This window comes from Dreissena polymorpha, chromosome 5 (genome assembly GCF_020536995.1).
Source record: "Dreissena polymorpha isolate Duluth1 chromosome 5, UMN_Dpol_1.0, whole genome shotgun sequence".
In the NCBI taxonomy this organism is placed as follows: domain Eukaryota; kingdom Metazoa; phylum Mollusca; class Bivalvia; order Myida; family Dreissenidae; genus Dreissena; species Dreissena polymorpha.
Window position 1 is genome coordinate 105,248,668 of NC_068359.1, and position 27,006 is coordinate 105,275,673.

General features: G+C 36.2%; 1 protein-coding gene and 1 pseudogene across 1 annotated transcript; both read left to right on the top strand.

Annotated features, from left to right (window-relative positions):
* The window catches only part of LOC127881239 (polyamine-transporting ATPase 13A3-like), a 99,845-nt pseudogene extending 93,710 nt beyond the window's left edge, over positions 1-6,135 (top strand).
* Positions 6,136-8,232: 2,097 nt separating this feature from the next.
* Positions 8,233-12,309, top strand: LOC127831530 (uncharacterized protein DDB_G0271670-like). The gene is made up of 3 exons (XM_052356513.1): positions 8,233-8,265; positions 11,315-11,564; positions 11,939-12,309. Exons 1-3 carry the CDS (start codon positions 8,233-8,235, stop codon positions 12,307-12,309), a joined length of 654 nt encoding a protein of 217 aa, XP_052212473.1.
* The last annotated feature ends 14,697 nt before the right edge of the window (positions 12,310-27,006 follow it).

Genomic DNA, 27,006 nt, shown 5'->3' on the forward strand with positions numbered 1-27,006 from the left:
TCGTACATTTGATCCTACCAGTGTTACTAAGGCGAGTTCCCGCATTGATACACGTCTTTAGATTGGTGCTTCAGTTTTATCTGTGTTTCAGTCATTGGAATCAATCAATACAACGATTCTTAAACGAGGAGAGATATGGAGAGTACCTAAAGAATTCTCCGAACCAAAAACTCAGGAACGTACTCGAAAGCTATAAGCCTCCAGTACCTGATCCGAATTCTGGTTTAGATTTCTCTAAATTACCAATTCAGGATCCTGACATTAATAAACTGTTGCTTACCATACCTAGTTCTTCAAAATCGATTTCGTTCCTTATTCCATCTTAGAACAATGGGAAGGAAGAGAGAGAAGAGCGTTAGGTCTATCAAAGACCTATAATACACTTATCTATAGGTCTTTGGGTCTATCAAACCAAATAGAATGCTAGCAACTATCTTGCGCCTTGTTTGTGATTGGTCAGATTCGGTTTCGGATGAACTTCGATACTTATTGATACATTTATCCCGAACGATATTGAACCTTTCACATAATGCTGCTTCTTCAATGTCGGAGATGTTAAGGATTCATAGAGATCCTTTCCTCTTTACCTAAAGATTTTCTATTAGAGCAGGTATGAATTCGCTCAGGGCGCACCTCTCTCATCAAGATTTCTTTTCGGTGGAAAGATACAAGAAGCACTCACAGCTGATAAAGATGATCAACTTCATGCTTCTCTTGCAAGAAATAACTCTGGACAACGCCAAGGGGCCTTTAAGCGACCGGCTTCTAGACCACTGGCAGGTCCAGTAGTTAAGAAAGATAAGAGGACTAATCTTTTCTCTAAAAAACCTTCCTGGAATCCTCGCTCACGGTCTAATAGATCTAGAAGTAACCGAACATCTTTTTCTCATAGGTCTTCTGTTAGGAACCCTGCTAAAAAGAACAAACCTCGGCTAGATAAGAGGAATTCCAGACCTCCTGTCGGCAGGGGTGGGCCTCCTTCTTATCAGCCCTAGGAAACAACTCTTTCTACCACCATCTCCGCCGATGCCAGAAATACCAGTGGGAGCCAGACTTCTACATTTTTCAAATCGATGGCTTCAAATAACTTCCGACGCTTGGTTTCATTCTCTTGTTGCAAAAGGCCTGACTTTTCAATTCGAGAACAGACCTCCTCTTTCACGCGTCCCCATAGAAATGGTATCTCCGCATCCTCATATTCCAGAGTCCATTCGTGTTCTTCTGGAACAACAGGCGGTAGAAAGGGTACAAGATCCATATTCTCCAGGATTTTACAGTCGTCTTTTTCTTTTTCAAAAGAAAAATGGTTCCTGGAGACCAGTTATAGACTTAAAAGCCTTCAACATGTATCTACTCAAACCAACTTTCAAGATGGAGACTCCGTCCTTCATACGGGACTCCATCAAACCCCTGCACTGGGGGGTGTCCTTGGACTTGGAAGATCCATGTTCCTATACATCCCAACTACCGGAAGTACTTGCGATTCGCCTTTCAAGGCCAGGTCTACCAGTTCCACGCGATGCCATTTGGGTTGGCAACGGCTCCAATAGTCTTTACCAAGCTAATGGCTGCGGTCGGAGCACACCTCCGGGTGCAGGGTATTCTTCTCCAATATTTCGACGACTGGCTGTTACACCAGCTCGATCGTCAATTGCTTCTGCATCACATAGAATTCTCTTGGAAGGAACTCGTATCCTTAGGACTCCTTCTTAATGCGGACAAGTCAGATCTCATTCCTTCTCAAGATTTCACTTTCGTGGGAATGAATTTTTTTACTCACGTCAATCGGGTCAGAGTTTCACGTCAACGTATATCAGACTTTCTGCTGAAAGTCAAATGGGTTTTGTCCCAATCTCATTTAACAGCTCAAGAATTCCTCTCTCTCAACGGTATCCTGAGCTCAGTAGCAGACTTTGTGCAGTTGGGACGTCTGTTCCTTCGTCATCTTCAGCATTACCTCTCAGCGTGTTGGCAAATGTCTCCGGACAATCTGCTTACAAAGATTCCAATTTGTCCAGAATTAGTACCTCATCTTCAGTGGTGGCTAGACGAGGACAATCTCTTGGCAGGAGTACCCCTTTTACCTCCGCAACCTTCTTTATTCCTAATTACGGATGCGAGCAAGGAAGGGTGGGGTGCTCATCTGGAACCACTCAGTCTGATAATTTTAGGGCCGTGGTCTCATCAGGAGTCACAGCTACATATCAACAATCTAGAAATGCGAGCAGTTTTTCTAGCAGTATCTCACTTCCAGTCACGTCTTCGAGACTCGTGTGTGATGGTGTCAACAGACAACACGTCATTTGTGACTTACATCCAGACACAGGGGGGAACACATTCTCACTCCCTGTATCTGGAAACCAAGGAATTACTTGTTCTTTGCAAGACGCTCAATATTTCTCTTTTAGCCAAATATATTTCAGGTCGCCTCAACGCCCTGGCGGATGGGTTGTCTCGCAAACACCAGTTACTACCATCAGAGTGGACACTTCATCAAGAAGTGACCAATCAGATCTTTCTCATTTTCGGTTATCCTCTGGTCGACCTATTTGCGACCAGACACAACAACAGGCTTCCACTGTATGTGAGTCTAGTGTACGATCCAGCAGCGTGGGCAGTAGATGCGCTTTCGTTCGATTGGGACCAACTGGACGCCTACGCCTATCCCCCACCCATTCTGATTCCCCAAATATTGGCGAAAATCAGGGTGAGTGCGTGTCGCATACTCCTGATTGCTCCTTGGTGGCCCAGGAACGCTTGGTTCAACGATCTTCTCAATCTCCTGTACGATTATCCCAGGAAACTCCCTTACAGGTCAGATCTTCTGTCTCAAAGAGGCAAACTACATGCAGATCCAGCAATGTTCCACTTACACGTTTGGCCTTTATCAGGCAATCTCTGCAAAAGAAACGATTTTCTGTCAGGGCTTCAACCCTCGTTGCTTCGGCAAGGAGGAAGTCCACCAGTGCAGTCTATGATGCTCGCTGGAAACTCTTCTCTAATTGGTGTATTCGAGGGAAGATTGATCCCCTAAATTCCTCTGCTAGACGTGTAGCAGATTTTCTCATCTATCTTTTTGATGATAAGAAACTTCTCTTAGCTCCATCAAAGGATACAGATCAATGATTTCGCATACTTTGGCCTTTACTAAGTCATCACAAGTATGTGCTGATCTAGCAATTTCGGAACTTATTCGAGCTATGGAACTTACACGTCCTGTTTCTCGTACACTTGCACCTAAATGGGAATTGGCTTGTGTTCTCTTACTAAGGCTCCATACGCACCTCTAGATCAAGCTTCTTCGCAGTTCCTAACTTGGAAGACAGTTTTCCTTCTTACTATGGCTTCAGCCAAAAGGAGAAGTGTAATTCATGCTCTTTCTATCGAGGATGGTCATCTTCGTTTTGATTCCTCAGATGGATCTGTAACTTTGTTATGTCAGCCAGGATTACTTGCTAAAAAATCAACTCCCCTCTATGGCTTCTAAACCCTTCAAAGTTCCAAGTCTTTCTAATACTTTTGGACATGAAGGTGATGATAGACTTCTTTGCCCATTCAGGGCGTTAAAATTCTATCTTAAAAGAGTAGTCTATTCGAGGTTCTCGTGAGAGACTTTTCATTCCGTTAAAAGGGGAATGTGTCTGCGGCTTCTATTTCTCGATGGGTAGCCTCGACCATAAGGAAGGCTTACTCTTCTCTGTCATCTAGGGATTTATCCATATTTAAGATTAGACCGCATGAATTAAGAGCTCTTTCGGCTTCGCGGGCGTATATTAATAATGCTCCACTTTCTGAGGTGCTTCAAGCTGCTTTCTGGAGGAATCCGACAACCTTTTCCTCATTCTATCTTCGTTCTCTTGAGTGTCAACAGGACAATTTATATATGTTGGGTCCTCTTGTGGTTGCTGAAACAGTAGTTTCTTCCATGGCGTAATGTACTGGTGCTATCTAGAAACTAAGAAAAATACTGTACTAACGAAGATTGTATGAGGACACATTTCGACTATCTCTGGCTGAAAAACCTGATTATCGGTTTTTGCTGTGATGGGAAAATAAAACGAGAACCTCCCGCCACAGCTACAAAATCAGCTAGGGATGGCAGGTATGTATTTATAATATTAAAACAAATTTTCTAAAATAAAATTCATTTTAATTATTAAATACTTATTTGCTATCGGTAAGTCCCACCTCCCAACCCCGCTCATCGTTTTATATTTTATAATTAAGTTGAAAAGGAAGATGAGTTACGGTTCTTGATTTCCGGTTAGGTTACGTTATACTATGTTTAACCTGATCTGTTTTCAGTAGGAGAGGTGGCCGAATTACGGCACTTGAAGATTTCTGGAGTAGCTAACCCACCTTGAAAAGGTATAGCTAGGGATAGCAGGTAAGTATTGAATAATTAAAATGAATTTTATTTTAGAAAATTTGTTTTTCCATAATTTAAAAGATACGAAGAGGTTGAGAGCTGGCTCCAAGGAAATAGCACGTGGCCGCCAGTGACGTCCGAGGACCTAGCCTGCACATTCCAGCGTCTGGACAGCGCGTTTCAGATGTCCAAAAATACCCTCAACGAGACGGACAACCTCTCATTGTCCAGCAGCGAGTCGGACAGTTTTCGCCTTACAGGTAGCAATGTGATGAAACGTTTACACCTCGAATAATTGTCGTAAATAAACATGTGTACGCAACGAAAAATATGCAAACATTGATACACATGCTTTGACTCGACACGTTAATGTGAAGACGTGCAACGAAATATAGCAATTGTAGCTAAAACGCGATAGGAATTCTGGACACAACCGGATATTAAACGTTATGCATATCGATTGTTTGCCCAACGTTTAACGGTTAATCAATGGATTATACAACAACGTGCTTTTTACAAATACACGGTATGGTTTGCATCTGTCCTTTTTTCTTGGTTTGGAGAAAGTGTACGGAATTCCACATTGGTTGTAAAGAATTAACAAAACTATGAAATGTTGCAAAGCAAAATTACAACATTGGAAAAATGTTCTACATTAAAATCACTATTTCCATATCAACATTATTATCGCAATTGTGCGAGTGGGCATTCTGTCGCATTCTGCGGTTCCATTTTTTATCACCGTATAAACGATGTCGTTCAGGCCTATATAACGATAAACATAGGCGTCATTACTTATATAGTGATCACTTGGTCAGAGGCTTGGAAATGATAGTTTTGGAAATGCTCCTGTACGTAATAAAAATTACACACTTTGACGGAACAAAAAGGTTTGAAGCATGTATCTTCCTGAATAAGGTCGTCTTACATCACTGTTAACTACACTGAACAGTATTTTTCGTAAATTAAAGTACAATCCATTAATGTGCCACCATCAAGTATTTAATTATTTGTCCCTTTTCTTTGTTTATATTCAGGGTCGACAGGAAAACTTGAATTTAGTTTGGATGACGGTTATTCAGCTGGAGCGGACAATTCTACATTCCAATGTGACGACAACACCAATGAGTCGACACGTCTGTAACTACTGACATGAAGGTTACGAACACTCGAGCAAGTCAACGCGTCTATTATCACGGTCGCTTGATAGTCAACGCGCCTATTATCGAGGTCGCTTGATAGTCAACGCGTCTATTATCACGGTCGCTTGATAGTCAACGAAGACAACAGTGTTTTCAAACTGTTAAACTGCTTGTACCTTTGTATCATATTTTGCAATAATATGGCCTCCAATAAATGTATCCTGGAAAAGCAACTTTTTGAAAAACCCCACTAATCTGCTGGTACAAATTAAGCTGAACAATTGATAAACCTTTCAAAATCACACACAGTATCAACCGTTTTTATTTAAATCAAGCTATCATTGTTGATATACTGGACCAGCGTTGTTCGGATTAGTTTTTTTTTCGATACTCAAGCTAATTCCGGGATCAGTCTATTTATTTTGACAACGTACCATTTGTTTACCCACTCGGTTATTAACTAAGTGCAAATCATATCGAGAATGGCATTGGTGTCTTTTCTATTCATACACATACCCTCACTGTAAAATTATCGCCTTATCTATCAATTACTGTTCATTATATAACCGAATTTCTCGCGTGTTTTACTAGTGTATTAGTATTTTAATAAATTTCATGTGTTAAGCCTTTTTTCGTACTCGAACAATCGAAACATTAATGAATTAAGTGTTATGTTTGTCGACGGGTGAATTTTAATAACCTTTAAAAAGCACTTGTGCTTGCCAAATGACATATATTTTTATGTTTCGATCGTCAAGTATCCTATTATTATTATAATATAAAAATACAATATTAATATCAATAGATTTGTATCACAGTGTTGTATTTGCAATTTGTATACACTGTTTATATTAACATGCTTACTCATTTTCTCACAAGTAAACAAATCTTCATTACAATCCATGTAGTATTTTACATTATGAATTACACCTGTTTACAAATCTTTAATGCATTATAGTTTACCATTTGAACACATTCTATGTCTAGCTATAAACACCCACACGATCTATATCCATACTTCTATGAATGGTATCGAATAACGTGACTCCTGATTCCTTCAGTTTCGTTAAGCCCTAAATTTCTGCAAGACAATGCGACATTTAACTCTATACAGCATCGGATTTTGGGCGAAGCTGTATACGCCAGCTTTTCACCTTACGACCTTTGTAACTGTTCAATAAAATTCAAATAAAATTTCCCGCGGCTAGGTAAGAATGAATACACTGCGTTTATCCCATAGGCTGATTTGAGATTACGACCAGAACATTGGAAACATGTCCGCGTCTTTGTAACACTGTTTAACTGAGTGTTCAGCATGAAACAATTTTATCTCTAATGAAAAGGCTTAATACGTAGAACAGTTTTACACTCAATCTCGACATCAATACAGTTTTTGCGTGCACCTTTTATTTTCAGAGGATTTCCAGGGAGAGAACGTTTGTACGTAAAGGCTATATTCTCGTATTTAGTACTAACTGCCATATTCCTGTCAACATGTTAAACATGTAAAAGTATAAAGAGCAGTGGAAGCGAGGCCTCACTTTAATGCAACCCGCGAGGTATCGGGTCAATTCGCGGCCAGTGTGTGAATGACAGAGTTTTATATACAGGTCATCGCTGCATCTTCGCGACTAACCTTATGTGCTGACCCGAGTTCGCGGCCAGTAAAATAATCGTTATATAATAAAGACGCTATAGCGTAAACTAGGTACACTGAAATTTTTTTAGACCAGAAAAATGTTAAATGAAGATATCCAGCGATATATATATATGGTATGTCAATAATAGATTCTTAATGTGTTTTCAACAATACCATGATAAATATTATTTTTAATTAATTTAAGAAGAATTATTCCACTATTGAGCGCGATGATTCTCGATACTGTTGATAACCGAATCAAATAGCAATGCCCGACAAACCACTAAAACAGGTTTGTTCGAAGAACGCGCGTATAAATATTTCAAATATGTACGGATACGGAGTAGCGTGTGGCTGGTTGACTCATATGTTCCAATTTCACTTCAATTCTTCGTTTGCTTTTCTGTTTGGTATCTATAGGTTAATGACCAGCAATATTTAATAATATTAAATAAGCCGCGAAAACTCCGAATAGCATCCCGTACTGCGTGTGATGGAGCTCAGAACTGCACAGAAAAAGACATTCGCTATCCTTGATCTCATTCATTGAACTCTTTACCTTTCATAAACTCCAACAACAATCAACGCCGTATATCTTTTTTAAACAAGAGCTGTCAGAATACAACGCGCTCGACTATTCGAGTGCTTATAACGTAAGCCATAATGGGGAAATTATTCATAGTCAATAACGTCAAGGTAATATAGTCATATTCTAAGTGGAAGAGGACCATATTTGAAACATATTGATCGCTTATGTTTTAAAGAAGTTATACTTTATAGCCGATTCTGAGTTCAGGTATATTTTCCACAATCTATTTAACATTTGTAAGGACATAAAACAAAGTAATACGATTTTATTTCAAGTTTGATAGCAATAGCTTGGGTGGGATGGTCCTTCAAAAATGAAAAAAAAAATTAATGTTACAAAAAAAAATACGGTGGGGCGGGGTGGGGCGGAGAGGGGGTATAATGCGGAGGGGTGGTCATTTATTAGATTATCTGTCAAAAATAAGGAAAAAAAAGGAAACACAAAAAAAAACATTTTTTGTGGGGGGGGGGGGGATTCTGGGGTGGGGATGGGGATGGTTTGTGTGGAGTTCATTGTGGTATGTCAGGTAAGTGTTGTTTTGTCAAAGTATGATTCAAATCTTATCATAAATAAAGAAGTTATGGCAATTTAGGCAAAATTAATTAATTTGACCTTGAGAGTCAAGGTCAAATTCAACTTGCTAGGTACAGTACCTTCATGATAATAAGAAATTATTTGTGTTTGAAGCAGCAGCAGCACAAGCAACAATAGAAGCAGCAGCAGCAGTCGAAGAAGTAGCAGCAGCAGCAGTAAAATCAATAGAAGCAGTAGAATTAGAAGCAGATGTAGCAAAAGTAGCAGCAGTATAAGCAGTAGCAGCATTAGAAGTAATAGCAGCGGTAGCATCAGTTGAAGCAGTTACAGCAGCAGTAGCAGCAGCAGCATTAGAAGTTGTAGCAGCAGAAGAAGAAGTAGCAGCAGTAGCAACAGCAGCAGTAGAAGCAGTCGAAGAAGTAGCAGCAGTAGCAGTAGTAGAAGCGGTAGTGGTAGTGAGACTGGTAGTAGTGGTAGTGGTGGTGAGACTGGTAGTAGTGGTAGTGGTAGTTGGATTGGTTGTAGCAGTAACAGTGCAGTAGCAGCACCACCAGCAGTAGCAGTAGTACTTGTTTTAGTAGTAGTAGTAGCTGCTGTAGAAGCAGTAGCAGCACTAGTAGCAGCAGTAGCAGCAAATGAAGAAGACGCAGTAGCAGCAGTAGAAGCAGTAGCAGCAGAAGAAGCAGCAGTAGCAGCAACAGAAGCAACATCAGCAGTACAAGCAGCTGCAACAGCAGTAGTGGAAGTAGCAGCAGTAGCAGTAGCAGTAGGAACAGCAGTAGCAGTAGTAGAAGCAGAAGCAGCAGCAGTCGCAGTAGTGGCACTTGTAGTAGTAGTAGTAAGTGTAGTAGCTGCAGTAGAAGTAGAGTAGCAGCAGCAGCAGCAAGAGAAGCAGTAGTAGCAGTAGCCGTACTAGCAGCAGGAGTAACAGCAATAGCAGTAGGTAGTAGTAGTAGAAGAAGCAGTAGTAGTAGTAACAGCAGTACTAGTTGCAGCAGTAGCAGTAGTAGTAGTAGTAGTAGCAGCAGTAGTCGTAGTAACAGCAGTACTAGTAGCAGAAGCAGCAGCAAAACCTGCTTTAGAAGCAGTAGCAGCAATATCATTAGTAGAAGTAGTAGTAGTAGCAGAAGTAGCAGTAGAAGCAGTTGCAGTAGTAACAGCAGTAGTAGAATTAGAAGCAGCAGCAGCAAAAGCAACAGTAGAAGCAGCCGCATCAGTCGAAGAAGCATCAGTAGCAGTAGAAGTAGAAGCATCAGTAGCAAAAGTATTAGCTGTACAAGCAGTAGCAGCAGTAGAAGTAGTAGCAGCAGTAGCATCAGTGGCAGCAGTTACAGCAGCAGCAGTAGTAGCAGCAGAAGCAGTAGTAGAAGCAGTAGCAGTAGTAGTAGTAAAAGTAGTAGTAATTGTAGTAGTTGTAGTAGTAGTAATAGTAGTAGTAGTAGTGTAGTAGTAGTAGTAGTAGTAGTAGTAGTAGTAGTAGTAGTAGGAGGAGAAGCGGTGGTGGTAGTGAGACTGGTAGTAGTGGTAGTGGTAGTTGGACTGGTAGTAGTGGTAGTAGAAGTGGTAGTAATAATGTAGTAGCAGTGCAGCAGTTGCAATGCATTAGCAGCTCCAGCAACACCAGCAGTAGTAGATGTTGTAGTAGTAGTAGCAGCTGCAGTAGAAGCAGTAGCAGTAGTAGCGGTAGTTGTTGTTGGACTGGTAGTAGTGGTATTAGTTGTAGTAGTAGTAGTAGTAGTAGTAATAGTAGTAGTGGAAGTAATAATGTCGTAGCAGTAGTAGTAGTAGTAGTAGTAGTAGTAGTAGTAGTAGTAGTAGTAGAAGTAGTAGTAGTAGTAGTAGTAGTAGTAGTAGTAGTAGTAGTAGTAGTAGTAGTAGTAATAGTAATATTAGTGGTAGTAGCAGTAGAAGTAGTAGTAGTAATAGTAGTAGTGGAAGTAAAAATGTAGTAGCAGTGCAGTAGCAGCACCAGAAACACAAGCAGTAGAAGTAGTAGATTTTAATGTAGTAATAGCTGCAGTAGAAGCAGTAGTAACAGGAGAAGCAGTAGCAAAAGTAGCAGCAGTAGAAGCAGCAGTATTAGTAGAAGCAGTAGTAGAAGTAGCAGCGGTAGTAGTAGCGGTAGTAGTAGTAGTAGTAGTAGTAGTAGTAGTAGTAGTAGTAGTAGTAGTAGTAATAATAATAATAGTAGTAGTAGTAGTAGTAGTAGTAGTAGTAGTAGTAGTAGTAGTAGTAGTAGTAGTAGTAGTAGAAGTAGTAGTAGTAGTAGTAGTAGTAGTAGTAGTAGTAGTAGTAGTAGTAGTAGTCGTCGTATTAGTAGTAGTAGAAGTAGTAGCAGTAGTAGTAGTAATAGTAGTAGTAGTAGATGTAGTAGTTGTAGTAATAGCGGTAGTGGTAGTGAGACTGGTAGTAGTGGTAGTGGTAGTGGTAGAAGTATTTGTAGTAGTAGAAATAGTTACAGTAATATAAGTAGTTGTATTAGCAGAAGCAGTAGCAGTACAGTAGCAGCACCAGCACCACCGCAGTAGCAGTAGTAGTACTTGTAGTAGTAATAGGAGCGGCACTAGCAGCAGAAGCAGCAGTTGCAACAGCAGTTGCAGCAGCAGAAGTGACAGCAGTAGAAGCAGTAGCAAAAAAGAAACAGTAGCAGCAGTAGCACCAGAAGCAGCAGCAACAGCAGTAGGAGCAGAATCAGCAGTGGCAGCAGTAGCAGCATAAGCAGTAGCATCAGCAGTAGTAGCAGTAGCAGCAGTAGAAGCAGCAGTAGCAGCTGCAGCAGCTGTGGCAGCAGTAGAAGCAGTAGCAGCAGTAGAAGCAGCAGCAGCAGTAGTAGCAGCAGCAGTAGCAGTAACAGCAGAAGCAGCAGTAGCAGCAGAAGCAGTATCAGCAGTAGCTGCAATAGCAGAAGTAGCAACAGTAGCAGTAGTAGCAGCAGTAGTAGTAACAATAGTAGAAGCTGTAGCAGCGGTAGCAGCAGAAGTCGCAGTAGTAATAATTGTTGAAGTAGTAGTAGTAGAAACATTAGCATCAGCTGCATCAAGAGCAGAAGTATCAGTAGCACCAGCATTAGCATTAGAAGCAGCAGTGGCAGCTGTGGCAGCAGTAGAAGCAGTAGCAGCAGTAGAAGCAGCAGCAGTAGTATTAGCAGCAGCAGTAGTAGCAGAAGTAGTAGCAGCAGTATCAGCAGAAGCAGCAGTAGCAGCATAAGCAGTATCAGCAGTAGCTGCAATAGCAGAAGTAGCAGTAGTAGCAACAGTAGCAGTAGTAGCAGCAGTAGTAGTAGCAATAGTAGAAGCTGTAGCAACAGTAGCAGCAGAAGTCGCAGTAGTAATAATTGTTGTAGTAGTAGTAGAAGAAGCAGTAGCAGCAGCTGCATCAAGAGCAGTAGTAGCAGTAGCACCAGCATTAGCATTAGAAGCAGTAGTAATAGCAGCAGTAGAATCAGAAGCAGCAGTACAAGCAGTAGCAGCAGTAGCAGCAGCTGTAGCAACAGTAGCAGCAGAAGTATTAGCAGTAGCAACAGTAGCAGCAATAGCAGTAGCAGCAGCAGAAGCAGCAAAAACACAAATATAAGTAGTAGCAGCAGCAGCAGAAGAAGCAGCAGTTGCAGCAGCAGAGCAGTAGTAGAAGAAGTAGCACAAGTAGAAGTAGTAGAAGCAGTAGCTACAGTAGTAGCAGTAGGAGCAGCAGCAGTAGTAGCAGCAGTAGCAGTAGTAGCAGCAGTAGAAGCAGCAGCAATAGCAGTAGTAGCAATAGTAGCAGCAGTACCAGTAGAAGCAGCAGTATCAGTAGTAGCAGTAGTAGCAGCAGTAGCAGTAGAAGCAGCAGTAGCAGTTGTAGCAGTAGTAGCACTAGTAGCAGCAGTAGTAGTAGCAGTAGTAAAAGCAGTAGCAGCATTAGAAGCAGTAGCATCAGCCGCAGCAGAAGTTGCAGTAGCAGCAATAGCAGCAGTAGCAGTAGCAGCATCAGCAGTAGTGGCAGCAAAAGAAGCAGCAGAAGTAGAAGCAGACGTAGCAGTATTAGCTTTGGCAGCTGAAGCAGCAGTAGCAGCAGAAGCAGTAGCAGCAATAGCAGTAGTAGCAGCAGTAGCAGTAAAAGCAGTATTAGCAGTTGTAGCAATAGAAGCAGCAGTAGTAGTAGCAGTAGAAGAAGCAGTAGAAGCAGTAGCATCAGTAGCAGCAGCAGTCGCAGTAGTAGTACTTGATGTAGTAGTTGCAGTTGCAGTAGAAGCAGTAGCAGCAGCAGAAGTAGTAGTAGCAACAGAAGAAGTAGTTGTAGTAGTATTAGCAGCAGAAGCAGCAGCAGTAGCTGCAGTATAAGCAGAAGCAGCAGCAGCAGCAGTAACAGAAGCAGCTGTATCAGCAATAGCAGAAGTCGCAACAGAAGCAGCAGTAGCAGCAGTAGTATTTGTAGCAGCAGTAGTAGTAGTAGCAGTAGTAGTAGTAGCAGAAGTAGCAGTAGAAGCAGTTGCAGCAGTAGAAGCATAAGCAGCAGCAGTATCAGCAGAAGCAGCATAAGTAGCAGCAGAAGAAGCATCAGTAGCAGCAGTAGCAACAGCAGTAGCAGCAGCAACAGCAGTAGAAGGAGTAGCAGCAGTTGAAGCAGCATCGGCAGCAGCATCAGTAAAAGTAGTAGCAGCAGCAGTACAAGCAGTAGCAGCATTCGAAAAAGTAGCAGGAGTAGAAGCAGCAATAGCAGCAGTAGCAGCAGCAAAAGAGCAGCATTAGCAGTAGAAGCAGTGCAAGCAGCAGTAGGAAGAGAAGCAGCAGTAGCAGCAGTAGTAGCAGCAGTATAAGCAGTAGCAGAAGTAGAACTAGTAGCATCCGTAGCAACAGTAGTAGAAGTAGCATCCTATTCAGAAAATTGCAAATTTGTAAAATTTGAACTTGCTATGTCTTTGGCCACAGGTGGTTAGCGTGTGGCTATGATATTAATTAGTGAAAACATCATTTTAAATGAAAGATAATCATATTATAACGAAAAATTAACTTTACTGAAAAAAAAATTCACTATCAAATATATATATAACAAGGTATGCAACTCAAAATCAGCCCAAAACGGGGTGCATCGCTTTGAACAGCCATATCTTCATCAATTGTGCAGCGATTTTCACGATCTCGGTCTTATTCAACGCAGAAATGAATTTCCTTTCTGGAAATGTATATGTCTTGCAATATTTTTACAAATGCTGGGTCAACTTTTAAGAAATAACACGATACACAACTCGCATGACCCAGTTGACAGTGATCATGCTGTCTTTAAGACTGAAATCTTCACGGAGTAAAGTGCAACTTCCCTACAAAGTTCATGTAGTTCGATACCATAATTCAATAAAACGTATGAAAAAACATTATTACCGTTCTTGTCGTTACATTCTGCATCAAGACTAACTGTCCAGCGCCGTTTGAAACCTTTGTTTACATAGATTTCAACTAACTGACATTTTAAACACACGAGTGATTTCATTGGTCCAATGCGGAGGTGTGTCTTTACAACTGGAGATTTCATTCATAAAGAATGCATGATCACTGTCAACTGGGTCATGCGTGTTGTGTATCGTGTTATTTCTTAAAAATTGACCCAGCATTTGTAAAAATATTGCAAGACACATACATTTCCAGAAAGGAAATTCATTTCTGCGTTGAATAAGACCAAGATCGTGAAAATCGCTGCACAATTGATGAAGATATGGCTGTTCAAAGCGATGCACCCCGTTTTGGGCTGATTTTGAGTTGCATACCTTGTTATATATGGTATGCATATATATATATATATATATATATATATATATATATATATATATATATATATATATATATACCAATACATAGTGCCAGTTACGCGGTCTCTGTAGTTTTCAGACTGTACTTACGAGGTCAATATAAAAAACGGGGTCTATATACAACCCCGCAATCTAGGCTCCTTTAATTACTATGAGGGGGGTGTAGGGGAGGTAATGCAATCAAATCTCACAATAAGGTCTTAAATCGAAAACCACAATCAGGTCTGAAATTGAAATTGTATATACCTCGCAAATAAGTTCGCTATATATTTCCTTGTATAAGACGTTAAATAAATGACGTATTTATATACAATAATAATAGTAGGTACCCCTATATACCTTAATTCGTGTTTATATCGGATAAAAAAGGGTATGGAGATACATGTATTTAAAGTGGGAACCCCATAACCTATTTCTAAATCAGAGACCCCGTAACTGGCCATATGTGTGAATATATATATATATATATATATATATATATATATATGATAGTGAAATATTTTTTTCAGAAAAGTAAATTTTTCGTTATAATATTTATCATTCAAAATGATGTTTTCATTAATTAATATCATAGCCACACGCTAACCACCTGTGTCTTTGGCGGGGGAAATCGTTTATTTTTAGGGATTTCGCATCTGAATAAAGTTTAACATCAATAAGAAGCAAAGTTCAAAGTTTACAAATTTGCAATTTTTGAACTTTTTTTAATTTGCATTCCTGGGACTGTACAAAGATAATTATTTTGTGTGTAGCAATGAATACAGTTCGAAAAGCTCGATACATCGTTCTTATAGCATCGTAAAACGAAAATTGCAAATGTGTAAAATTTTAACTTTGCATGTTTATGACGTTTATTTTTTGCGTTTTCGCATCTGAATAAAGGTGTTTTTACATTTAAAAGCGAGCAAAGTTCAAATTTTAAAAATTTGCAATTTTTGAACTTTATTTTATTTACATACCTGAAACGGTAAAATAAATTTCAAGAGATAAGTATAACGGTAAAAACAGTTCGAAACGATTCATGCTTTGCTGTTTTCGCATCATAATTATAAATTGCCAATTTTTTAAATTTGAACTTGCTATGTCTTTGGCGGGGGGAAATCGTTTATTTTGAGAGATATCGCATCTCAATATTTATTTTGTTTCTAACAAATATTATTATTGTGTGTGAAGCAATGAATACAACTCAATGACAGCTCGAAAAGCTCGATACACTATTCTTAGAGCATCCTAAAACAAAAATCGCAAATTTGTAAAATTTGAACTTTGCATTTTTTGACGTAATTTTTTTGCGTTTTCGCATCTGAATAAAGTTTAATATCAAAAAGAAGCGAAGTTCAATTTTTTACAAATTTGCAATTTTTTAACTTTTTTAAATTTGCATTTCTGGGACTGTACAAATATGATTATTTTGTGTGTAGCAATGAATGCAACTCTATGACAGCTCGAAAAGCTCGATATATCGCTCTTATAGCATCGTAAAACGAACATTGCAACTTTGTAAAATTTGAACTGTGCATGTTTTTGACGTTTATTTGTTTGTGCTTTCGCATCAGAATAAAGGGGTTTTACCATCAAAATCGAGCAAAGTACAAATTTAACAAATTTGCAATTTTTGAACTTTTTTTATTTACATTACTGAAATGGTGAAAACAAACGTTTCAAGAGATGAGTACGACGGTTATTACAGTGCGAAAAGATTCATGCTTCGCATCATATCATCAAAAACATGTATAGTTCAAATTTTACAAATTTGCGATTTTTGAACTTTTTTTATTTGCGTATCTGAAACTTTGAAAACATGTGTTTCAAGCGATGAGTATAGTTTGAAAATATTTATGATTTGCTGTTTTCGCATCATAATATAATTTTAAAAAAGCTAAGTTCAAATTTTACAAATTTGCAATTTTTGAACTTTGGTGTAATGACCATGTCAGGCATGCAAATAAAAAAAGTAAAAAAAAAAGATTTTTTTTCTAGCAATGCCAAAACAGCAAAATTTCTTTTCTTTCAGGTTGTTAAAGAGTTGTGTAGCACACATTATAAATAAAAAAAGTTCAAAAATTGCAAATTTGTAAAATTTGAACTTGCTATGTCTTTGGCGAGTGAAAAGCGTTTATTTTGAGAGATTTTGCATCTGAATAAGGTTTACCATAAAACAGAAGCAAAGTTCAAATTTTACAATTTTGCATCGTTTGAACTTTTTTTAATTTGCATTTCTGGACCTGTACAAATATGATTATTGTGTGTGTAGGCACACAATGACCGTTCGAAAAGCTCGTATAGCATCATAAAACGAAAATTTCAAATTTGTAAAATTTAAACTTTGCATATTTGTGACGTTTATTGTTTGCGTTTTCGCATCTGAATAAAGGTGTTTTAAAATTCAAAAAAGAGCAAAGTTCAAATTTTACAAATTTGCAACTTTTGAACTTTATTTTATTAACATTACTGAAACGGTGAAAAAATGTGTTTTGAGTGATAAGTACAACGGTAAGAACAGTTCGAAAAGATTCATGTGTTGCTGTTTTCGCATAATGATAAGAAAATAGCAAATTTTTTTAATTTGAACTTGCTATGTCTTTGGCGAGTGAAAATCGTTTATTTTTAGTGATTTAGCACTATCAAAAAGAAGCAAAGTTCAAATTTTACAAATTTGCATTTTTAGCTCACCTTAGCACAACGTGCTCATGGTGAGCTTTTGTGATTGCCTTTTGTCCGTCGTCCGTTGTGCGTCGTGCGTTGTCCGTTGTGCGACGTCAACATTAGCCTTGTTCACTCTCTAGAGGCCACAGTCCAATCTTCATGAAATTTGGTCAGAGGATTTTTTTCAATGCTATCTTGGAACAGTTCGAAAATGGTAACGTTTGCTTGAAAAACATGGCTGCCAAGGGGCGGGGCATTTTTCCTTATATGGCTATATATGGCTATAGCAAAATCTTGTTAACTCTCTAGAGGCCACATTTATTGTCCGATCCGCATGAAACTTGGCCAGAAGACTCATCCCAATGATATCTTGGACGAGCATGAAAATGATGCAGGTTGGTTGAAAAACATGGCCGCCAGGGGGCGGTGCATTTTTCCTTATATGGCTATAGTAAAACCTTGTTAACACTCTAGAGGCCACATATATTGTCCAATTTTCATGAAATTTGGTCAGAAGATTGGTTTCAATGATATCTTGGATGAGTTCAAAAATGGTAACGTTTGCTTGAAAAACATGGCCGCCAAGGGGTGGGGCATTTTTTCGAATATGGCTTTATATGGCTATTGAAAAATCTTGTTAACTCTATAGAGGCCACATTTATTGTCCGATCTTCATGAAACTTGGTCAGAAGATTCATCCTAATAATATCTTGGACGAGTTCGAAAATGCTGCTGGCTGGTTGAAAAACATGGCCGCCGGGGGACGGGGCATTTTTCCTTATGGCCATAGTAAAACCTTGTTAACACTCTAGAGGCCACATTATATTCCGATCTTCATGAAATTTGCTCAGAAGATTTGTCTCAATGATATTTTAGATGATTTAAAAAAATGGTAACTTTGCTTAAAAACATGTCTGTAATGGGGCGGGGCATTTTTCCTTATATGGCTATAGTAAAATCTTGTTAACACTCTAGAGGCCACATTTATTGCCCAATCTTCATGAAACTTGGTCAGAAGATTTATCCCAATAATATCTTGGACGATTTCGAAAATGATGCCAGTTGGTTGAAAAACATGGCCGCCAGGGGGGCGGGGCATTTTCCATATATGGCAATAGTGAAACCTTGTTAACACTCTAGAGGCCACATTTATTTTCCGATCTTAATGAAACTTGGTAAGAAGATTTGTCCCAATAATATCTTGTTATCTCAGGTGAGCGACTTTGGGCCTTTCAGGCCCTCTTGTTTTAAAACTATTATTAATTCGCATGTCTGGGAATATGATTATTTTGTGTTTAGCAATGAATACAACTCAGTGACAGCTCAAAAAGCTCCATACATCGCTCGTATAGCTTCGTTGAAGCTATACGAAAATTGGATCTTTGCAAGTTTTTTACGTGATTTATATTTTCGTTTGTAGTTACTAGCACAACTCGTGAACAACCTGAAAATCAAGACACTTTTCTGTTTTGGCGTTGATAGAAAAAAAGTCATTTTTCAACATTTTTTATTTGCATGCCTGACATGGTCATTACACATTTATAATGTGTTCAGTAACTAGCACAACTCTTGAACAACTTGAAAAAAAGACACTTTGCTGTTTTGGCATTGATAGAAACAAAAAAGTCATTTTTGAACTTTTTTTCATTTGCATGCCTGACATGAACATTACACAAAAGTTCAACAATTACAAATTTGTAAAATTCGAACTTAGCTTCTTTTTGATTATATTATGATGCGAAAACAGCAAAGCATGAATCTTTCCAATCTGTTCTTACCGTTGTACTTATCGCTTGAAACACATGTTTTCACCGTTCTAGATACGCAAATAAACAAAGTTCAAATATTGCAAATTTGTAAAATGTGAACTTGCTATGACTTTGGCGAGTGAAAATCGTTCATTTTTAGTGATTTAGCATCTGAATTAAGTTAAACATAAGAAAATAAGCAAGTTCAAATTTAACAAATTTGCATTTTTTTTTTATTTTTTTTTTAATTTGCCTGTCTGGGACTGTACAAAATGATTACTTTGTGTTTAGCAATGAATACAAATCAATGACAGCTAAAAAAAGCTCGATATATAGCTTCGTAAAACGAAAATTGCAAATTTGTAAAATTTGATCTTTGCAAGTTTTTTACGGTTTTTTTTTGCGTTTCAGCATCTTTACCATCAAAAACGAGCAAAGATCAAATTTTACAAATTTACAATTTTTAAACTTTATTTTACGGTGCAAACGTGTGTTTCAAGTGATGAGTACAGAACAGTTGCTTTGCTGTTTTCGGATCAAAATTAAAAAATTGCAAATTTGTAAAATTTGAACTTGATATGTCTGTGGCGGGGGGAAATCGTTTATTTTGAGAGATATCGCATATGAAGAAAGTTTACCATCAAAAGAAGCAACGTTCAAATTTTACAATTTTGAATTTTTGAACTTTTTTTAATTTGTATTTTTAATTGTCTGAACACATATGACTGTACAAATATGATTGTTTTGTGTGTAGCAATGAATACAACTCAATGACAGCTCAAAAAGCTCAATGCTCTTATAGCATCGTAAAACGAAAATTGCAAATTTGTAAAATTTGAACTTTGCATGTTTGTGACGGTAATTTTTTTGCGTTTTCGCATCTGGGTTTTTACATTCAAAAACGAACAAAGTTCAAATTTTACAAATTTGAATTTTAAAACTTTATTTGATTTACATAAATGAAACGGCGAAAACATATGATAGAAGAGATGAGTTCAACGGATTTCGCATCGCAATAAAGTTTACAATCAAAAAGAAGCAACGTTCAAATTTTACAATCTTGCAATTTTTTAACTGTTTTTTAAATTTGCATTTCTGGACCTGTACACATATGATGAGTGTGTGTGTGTAGCAATAAATACATATCAATGACCGTTCGAAAAGCTCGATGCATCGCTCTTATAGCCATCGTAAAACAAAAATTGAAAATTTGTAAAATTTGAACTTTGCATGTTTGTGACGTTAATTTTTTGCGTTTTCGCATATAGGTTTTACCATCAAAAACGAGCAAAGTTCAAATTTTACGAATTTGCAATTTTTGAACTGTTTTTTAAATTTGCATTTCTGGACCTGTACAAATATGATGATTGTGTGTGTAGTAATCAATACAACTCAATGACAGCTCGAAAAGCTCAATGCATCGCTCTTAAAGCATCGTAAAACGGAAATTTTAAATTTGTAAAATTTGCATGTTTGTAACGTTAATTTTTTTGCGTTTTCGCATCTGGGTTTTACCATAAAAACGAGCAAAGTTCAAATTTTACAAATTTGCAATTTTTGAACTTTGTTTATTTGCGTATCTGGAACGGTGAAAACATGTGTTTCAAGCGGTAATAACAACGGTAAAAACAATTTGAAAAGATTCATGCTTTGCTGTTTTCGCATCATACTATCAAAAAGAAGCTAAGTGCAAAATTTACACATTTGCAATTTTTTTTAACTTTGTTTAATTTGCATTTCTGGGACTGTACAAATATGATTATTTTGAATGTAGCATTGAATGCAACTCAATGACAGCTCGAAAAGCTCGATGCATCGCTCTTATAGCATCGTAACGTTTAACGAATTGCAAATTGCAAATTTGTAAAATTTGAACTTTGCATGTTTGTGACGTTTATTGTTTTCGTTTTCGCATCTGAATAAAGGTGTTTTCACATTCAAAAGAAGTTAAGTTCAAATTTTATATATTTGCAATTTTTGAACTTATTTTATTTATATTACTGAAACGGTTTAAAAAATGTGTTTTCAAGTGATGATTACAACGGTAAGAACAGTTCGAAAAGATTCATGTGTTGCTGTTTTCGCATGATGATTAGAAAATTGCAAATTTGTAAAATTTGAACTTGCTGTGTCTTTGGCGAGTGAAAATCGTTTATTTTTTAGTGATTTAGCATCTGAATAAAGTTAAATATAAAAAAGAAGCAAAGTTCAAATTTTACACATTTTCAATTGTTTAACTTTTTGAATTTGCATGTCTGGGACTGTACAAATATGATTATATTGTGTTTAGCAATTAAGACAACTCAATGACAGCTCAAAAAAAATCGATACATCGCTCGTAAAACGAAAATTGCAAATTTGTAAAATTTGATCTTTGCAAGTTTTTTACGTTATTTATTTTTGCGTTTGTAGTTACTAGAACAACTCGTGAATAACATGAAATGTTGCTGTTTTGGCATTGATTGAAAAAAATTCATTTTTCATTTTTTTTTATTTGCATGCCTGACATGGTTATTACACCAAAGTTCAAAAATTGCAAATATGTCAAATTGGAACTTAGGTTCTTTTTTATTATATTATGATGCAAAAACAGCAAAAAATCTTTTCAAACTGTTCTTACCGTTGTACTCATCGCTTGAAACACATGTATTCACCGTTCCAGATACGCAAATAAACAAAGTTCAAAATTTGCAAATTTGTAAAATGTGACATTTGGCGGGTGAAAAGCGATTATTTTGAGAGATTTCGCATCTGAATAAAGTTTACCATAAAAAAAGCAAAGTGCAACATTTACTCATTTGCAATTTTTTAACTTTGTTTAATTTTCATTTCTGGGACTGTAACAATATAATTATTTTGAATGTAGCAATCAATACAACTCAATGACAATTCGAAAAGCTCGATGCATCTCTCTTATAGCATCGTTAAACGAACATTGCAAATTTTTAAAATTTGAACTTTGCATGTTCGTGACGTTTATTGTTTGCGTTTTCGCAACTGAATAAAGGTGTTTTCACATTCAAAAGAAGTAAAGTTCAAATTTTACAAATTTGCAACTTTATAACTTATTTTATTTATATTACTGAAACGGTGAAAAAAAATGTATTTTCAAGTGATGAGTACAACAGTTCGAAAAGATTCATGTGTTGCTCGCATGATGATTAGAAAATTGCAAATTTGTAAAATTTGAACTTGCTGTGTCTTTGGCGAGTGAAAATCGTTTATTTTTAGTGATTTAGCATGTGAATAAAGTTAAACATCAAACAAGAAGCAAAGTTCAAATTTTAGAAATTTGCAATTGTTTAACTTTTTTAATTTGCATGTCTGGGACTGTACATATATGATTATTTTGTGTTTAGCAATGAATACAACTCAATGACAGCTCCAAAAGATCGATACATTGCACTTATAGCTTCGTAAAACGAAAATTGAAAATTTGACAAATTTATTTATTTTTGCGTTTGTAGTCACTAGCACAACTCGTGAACAACCTGAAAATAAAGACACTTTGCCCCTGTTTTGGCGTTGATAGAAAAAAGTCATTTTTGAACATTTTTTATTTGCAAGCTTGACATGGTCATTACACATTTATATTGTGTGTAGTTACAAGCACAAGTCGTGAACAGCCTGAAAAGAAAGGCACTTTGCTAGATTGATAGAAAAAGTCATTTTTGAACTTTATTATTTGCCTGACATGGTCATTACACATTTATAATGTGTCTAGAACAACTCGTGAACAACACGAAAACAAAGAAATTTGTTCTTTTGGCACTGATTTTGCAACATATTTTGATTTGCATGCCTGAACATGGTCATTACACCAAGGTTGAAAAATTGCAATTTTGTAAAATTTGAACTTGGGTTCTTTTTTCTTATATTATTATGCGAAAACAGCAAAGCATGAATTTTTCAAAATGTTCTTACCGTTGCAATCATCGCTTGAAACACATGTATTCACCGTTCCAGATGCGCAAATAAAAAAAGATCAAAATCGCAAATTTGTAAAATGTTAATTTGGTGAAAAGCGATTATTTTTAGAGATTTCGCATCTGAATAAAGTTAACCGTAAAAAAGAAGCAAAGTGCAAAATTTACTCATTTGCTTTTTTTTTTTAGGTTTGTTTAATTTCCATTTCTGGGACTGTAAAAATATGATGATTTTATTTTGAAAGTAGCGATGAATACAACTCAATGACAATTCGAAAAGCTCGATGCATCTTTCTTATAACATCGTAAAACGAACATTGCAAATTTCTAAAATTTGAACTAGCATGTTTGTGACGTTATTTTTTTGCGTTTTCGCATCTGGGTTCAAATTTTACAAATTTGCAATTTTTGAACTTTATTTGATTTATACATTAAACGGTGAAAACATATGATGAGTACAACGGTAAGAACAGTTCGAAAAGATTCATGCTTTGATTGTTTTCACATCATAATTAGAAAATTGCAAATTTGTAAAATTTGAACTTGATATGTCTGTGGCTGGGGGGAAATCGTTTATTTTTAGTGTTTGTGACGTTTATTGTTTGCGCATCTGAATAAAGGTGTTTTCACATTCAAAAACGAGCAAAGTTCAAATTTTACAAATTTGCAATTTTCGAACTTATTTTATTTACATTACTGAAACGGTGAAAAAATGTGTTTCAAGTGATGAGTAGAACGGTAAGAACAGTTCGAAAAGATTCACGTGTTGCTGTTTTTGCATCATGATTAGAAAATTGCAAATTTGTAAAATTTGAACTTGCTATGTCTTTGGCGAGTGAAAATTGTTCATTATGAGTGATTTAGCATCTGAATAAATTTAAAAATAAAAAGTAAGCAAAATCAAATTATACAAATTTGCAATTTGGAACTTTTTTTAATTCGCATGTACAAAATGATTATTTTGTGTTTAGCAATGAATACAACTCAATGACAGCTAAAGAATCTCGATACATAGCTTCGTAACACGAAAATTGTTGCAAATTTGTAAAATTTGATCTTTGCAAGTTTTTTACGTAATTTATTTTTGCGTTTTCGCATCTTTACCATCAAAACAAGCAAAGTTCAAATTAAACAAATTTGCAATTTTTGAACTTTATTTAACGGTGCAAACGTGTGTTTCAAGTGATGAGTACAGAACAGTTGCTTTCGCATCATTTGCAAATTTATAAAATTTGAACTTGCTATGTCTTTGGCGGGGAAAGGCTTTATTTTGAGTGATTTCGCATCTGAAAGTTAAACATCAAACAGAAGCAAAGTTCAAATTTTATAATTCGCAATTTTTGAACTTTTGTGAATTTGCATTTTAAATTGACTGTACACATATGACTATACAAATATGATTATTTTGTGTGTAACAATGAAAACAACTCATTGACAGCTCGAAAAGCTCAATGCTCTTATAGCATCGTAAAACGAATATTGCAAATTTGTATAATTTATACTTTGTATGTTTGTGACGTTATTTTTTGACGTTTTCGCATCTGGGTTTTACATTCAAAAACGAATAAAGTTCAAATTTTACAAATTTGCATTTTTTGAACTTTTTTTGATTTAGATACATGAAACGGTGAAACATTCGATTCAAGAGATCAGTACAACGGTAAGAAAAGTTCGAAAAGATTCATGCTTGGCTGTTTTCGCATATAATACAAGTTTTTTTATGTGATTTATTTTTGCGTTTTAGCATCTTTATAATAAAAAACGAGCAAAGATAGAATTTAAAAATTTGCAATTTTTGAACTTTATTTTACGGTGCTAACGTGTGTTTCAAGGGACGAGTTCTGACAGTTGCTTTGCTGTTTTCAATTCATAACCAAAAAAATTCAAATTTGTAAAATTTGAACTTGCTTTGACTTCGGCACGGGAAAGGTTATTTTCAGTAATTTCGCATCTGAAAAGTTTAACATCAAACAGAAGCAAAGTTCAAATTTTACAAATTTGCAATTTTTGAACTTTTTTTTAATTTGCATTTTAAATTTACTGTACAAATATTACTGTACAAATATGATTATTTTGTGTGTATTATCAAATATTATATCATGAAAAGAAGTTAAGTTCAAATTTTACAAATTTGATTTTTTAAACTTTGTTTTTACTGCGTATCTGGGCCGGTGAAAACATGTGTTTCAAGCGATGAGTACAACGGTAAGAACAGTTTGAAAAGATCATTCAAAAGAAGTTACTCGCATCTGAGTAAAGTTTACCATCAAAAGGAAGCAACGTTCAAATTTTACAAATTTGCAATTTTTGAACCTTTTTTAAATTTGCATAATAAATTGACTGCACATATATGACTGTACAAATATGATGATTTTTAATGAAGCAATAAATGCAACTCAATGACAGCTCGAAAAGCTCGATGAATCGCATCGTAACGTTTTACGAATTACAAAGTGCAAATTTGTAAAATTTGAACTTTGCATGTTTGTGACGTTAATTTTTTTGCGTTTTCGCATCTTTACCATCAAAAACAAGCAATGTTCAACTTTTACAAATTTGAACTCAATGACCTTTCGAAAAGCTGGATACATCGTTCTTATTGCATCGTAAAACGAAAATTTCAAATTTGTTAAATTTGACCTTTGCATGTTTGTGACGTTTATTGTTTACGTTTTTGCATCTGAATAAACGAGTTTTCACATTCAAAAACGAGCAAAGTTCAAATTTTACAATTTTGAACTTTATTTTATTTACATTACTGAAACGGTGAGAAATGTGTTTCAAGTTACAACGGTAAGAACAGTTCGAAAAGATTCATGTGTTGCCGTTTTCGCATGATGATTAGAAAATTGCAAATTTGTAAAATTTGAACTTGCTGTGTCTTTGGCGAGTGAAAATCGTTTATTTTTGGTAATTAAGCATTTGAATAATTTTTTTTTTACAAACTTGCAATTGTTTAACTTTTTTAATTTGCATTTCTGGGACTGTACAAATATGATTATATTGTGTTTAACAATTAATACAACTCAATGACAGCACAACTCGTGAACAACCTGAAAATAAAGATACTTTGCTGTTTTGGCGTTGATAGAAAAAAGTTCTTGTTGCTGAAATATTATCATTTCAATACTTAGTATTGCTAGAAAATGGCATTTTGTGTAAGTTCTACTAAGCGAAATGAATAAGCGCACGGCAGCAGCTCACATGAAGTAAGCCGAATGCCGAATGCATTAAGACGAATGCATAAGTAATACTGCATACACGACGGAGAACCATAGTTAAATGAGGTAACTGTGCATACTTATTTTCTCACATTGCTTTCCATTTTAATTCGCTCTTTGTATTAATTTCCATGCCGTATTGGAGATATAATCTAGTCAAAAACAATTAAAAAGAATCATTTGAATAAGATACAATTTTACCAACCTAGGTATCAACCAATTTTATTAGATAAATGACAGTGTTACGAAGATATGCGACGAAAACAGAATGAAATTAAAAGTTAAATTCAAACAAGCCTACAGTTAGCGTTTTGATCATCGTAACCCACTTTTGTTACAATGATACTATGCTACAAGCAGCTTAAGAAAAACCTTCAGGGACCAGTCTAAATGCTCTGATAATGATAACAGTGTGTTATGTGTTTTATTGCTAAGAATCCATCTAAGTATCCAATATCTAAAGTGGTATTTTATTAAGATTTAGAAAAAAAGGCCAATCTTAATAAGAAATATTCTGCTAGTTGGAACATATTGAACTGTTTATTCAATCATGCAGCAATTTGTTGTTTGCCATTTGAGCATTTGGCATGCTTAAGCTCAACATAATATTAGGGAAATGGATTTATTTCAGATTATTTTACTTATCTTGCAATGATTTTACAAGTATCTTTTTTCACACATCTATAATCTTGTAGACTGGTAAGCAGATATGTTCTTGCTAGATTTCAATGGAGTAGTTTTTTAGTAAAAATTCTTGCCTTTCTATTTTGTTGTGCTGACATTTAGACATTAGTTATAATTTGTTTGCAGTGAACAGCCTAGGTTTAGTACATTGTACATGTATTCAATCAAATTGAGCCGCGTCCTGGGGAAATTGGCTCTATGCATGTGTGTGAAGTGTCATCCCAGATTAGCTTTTGTGGTCCACACATGCTAATCTGGGACAACACTTTCGACATAGACTGGATTTTCTTTTTCAAAATCTCATAAAACCAGAAAGTGTCTTCCCTGATAAGCCTGTGCAGACCGTACAAGTTTATCTGTGACAACACATGCATTAAATCCCATTTTCCCAGAGCAAGGGTCAATTGTATTTATTCACATGCCCTTTATTTTAGGATCATACAGATTCTAAACGCCTATTTGTTGTAAGCTGAATATTCAGTCATAACCAAAAAGTGTCACAAGATCTTTGTTAAGACAGGATCCTGAATTCTAGCATTTTATTAGGTTATGTGCTTTTCCACACTCATTCTATGTCTTTTATAAGTAATAGGTGAACACTAGCAACAATTATATTTGCTACCAAAGATGTTTTCCATATATATTACTTCTTTAACATGAAAGAAGTTAACATGTGTAAAAAAAGTTTGGCAAACAAAATGACAGGTATTGATTTTTATTGTGGTT

Excerpts from the sequence above, each read along its gene's own strand:
- LOC127831530 (XM_052356513.1), top strand. The coding sequence starts at position 8,233 with ATGGTTTGTGTGGAGTTCATTGTGGTATGTCAG. Across the intron at positions 8,266-11,314 it reads AGTTCATTGTGGTATGTCAG|AGCAGAAGTATCAGTAGCAC; the intron begins GTAAGTGTTGTT and ends AGCTGCATCAAG. Across the intron at positions 11,565-11,938 it reads CAGTAGTAGTAGCAATAGTA|ACAGTAGTAGCAGTAGGAGC; the intron begins GAAGCTGTAGCA and ends GAAGCAGTAGCT.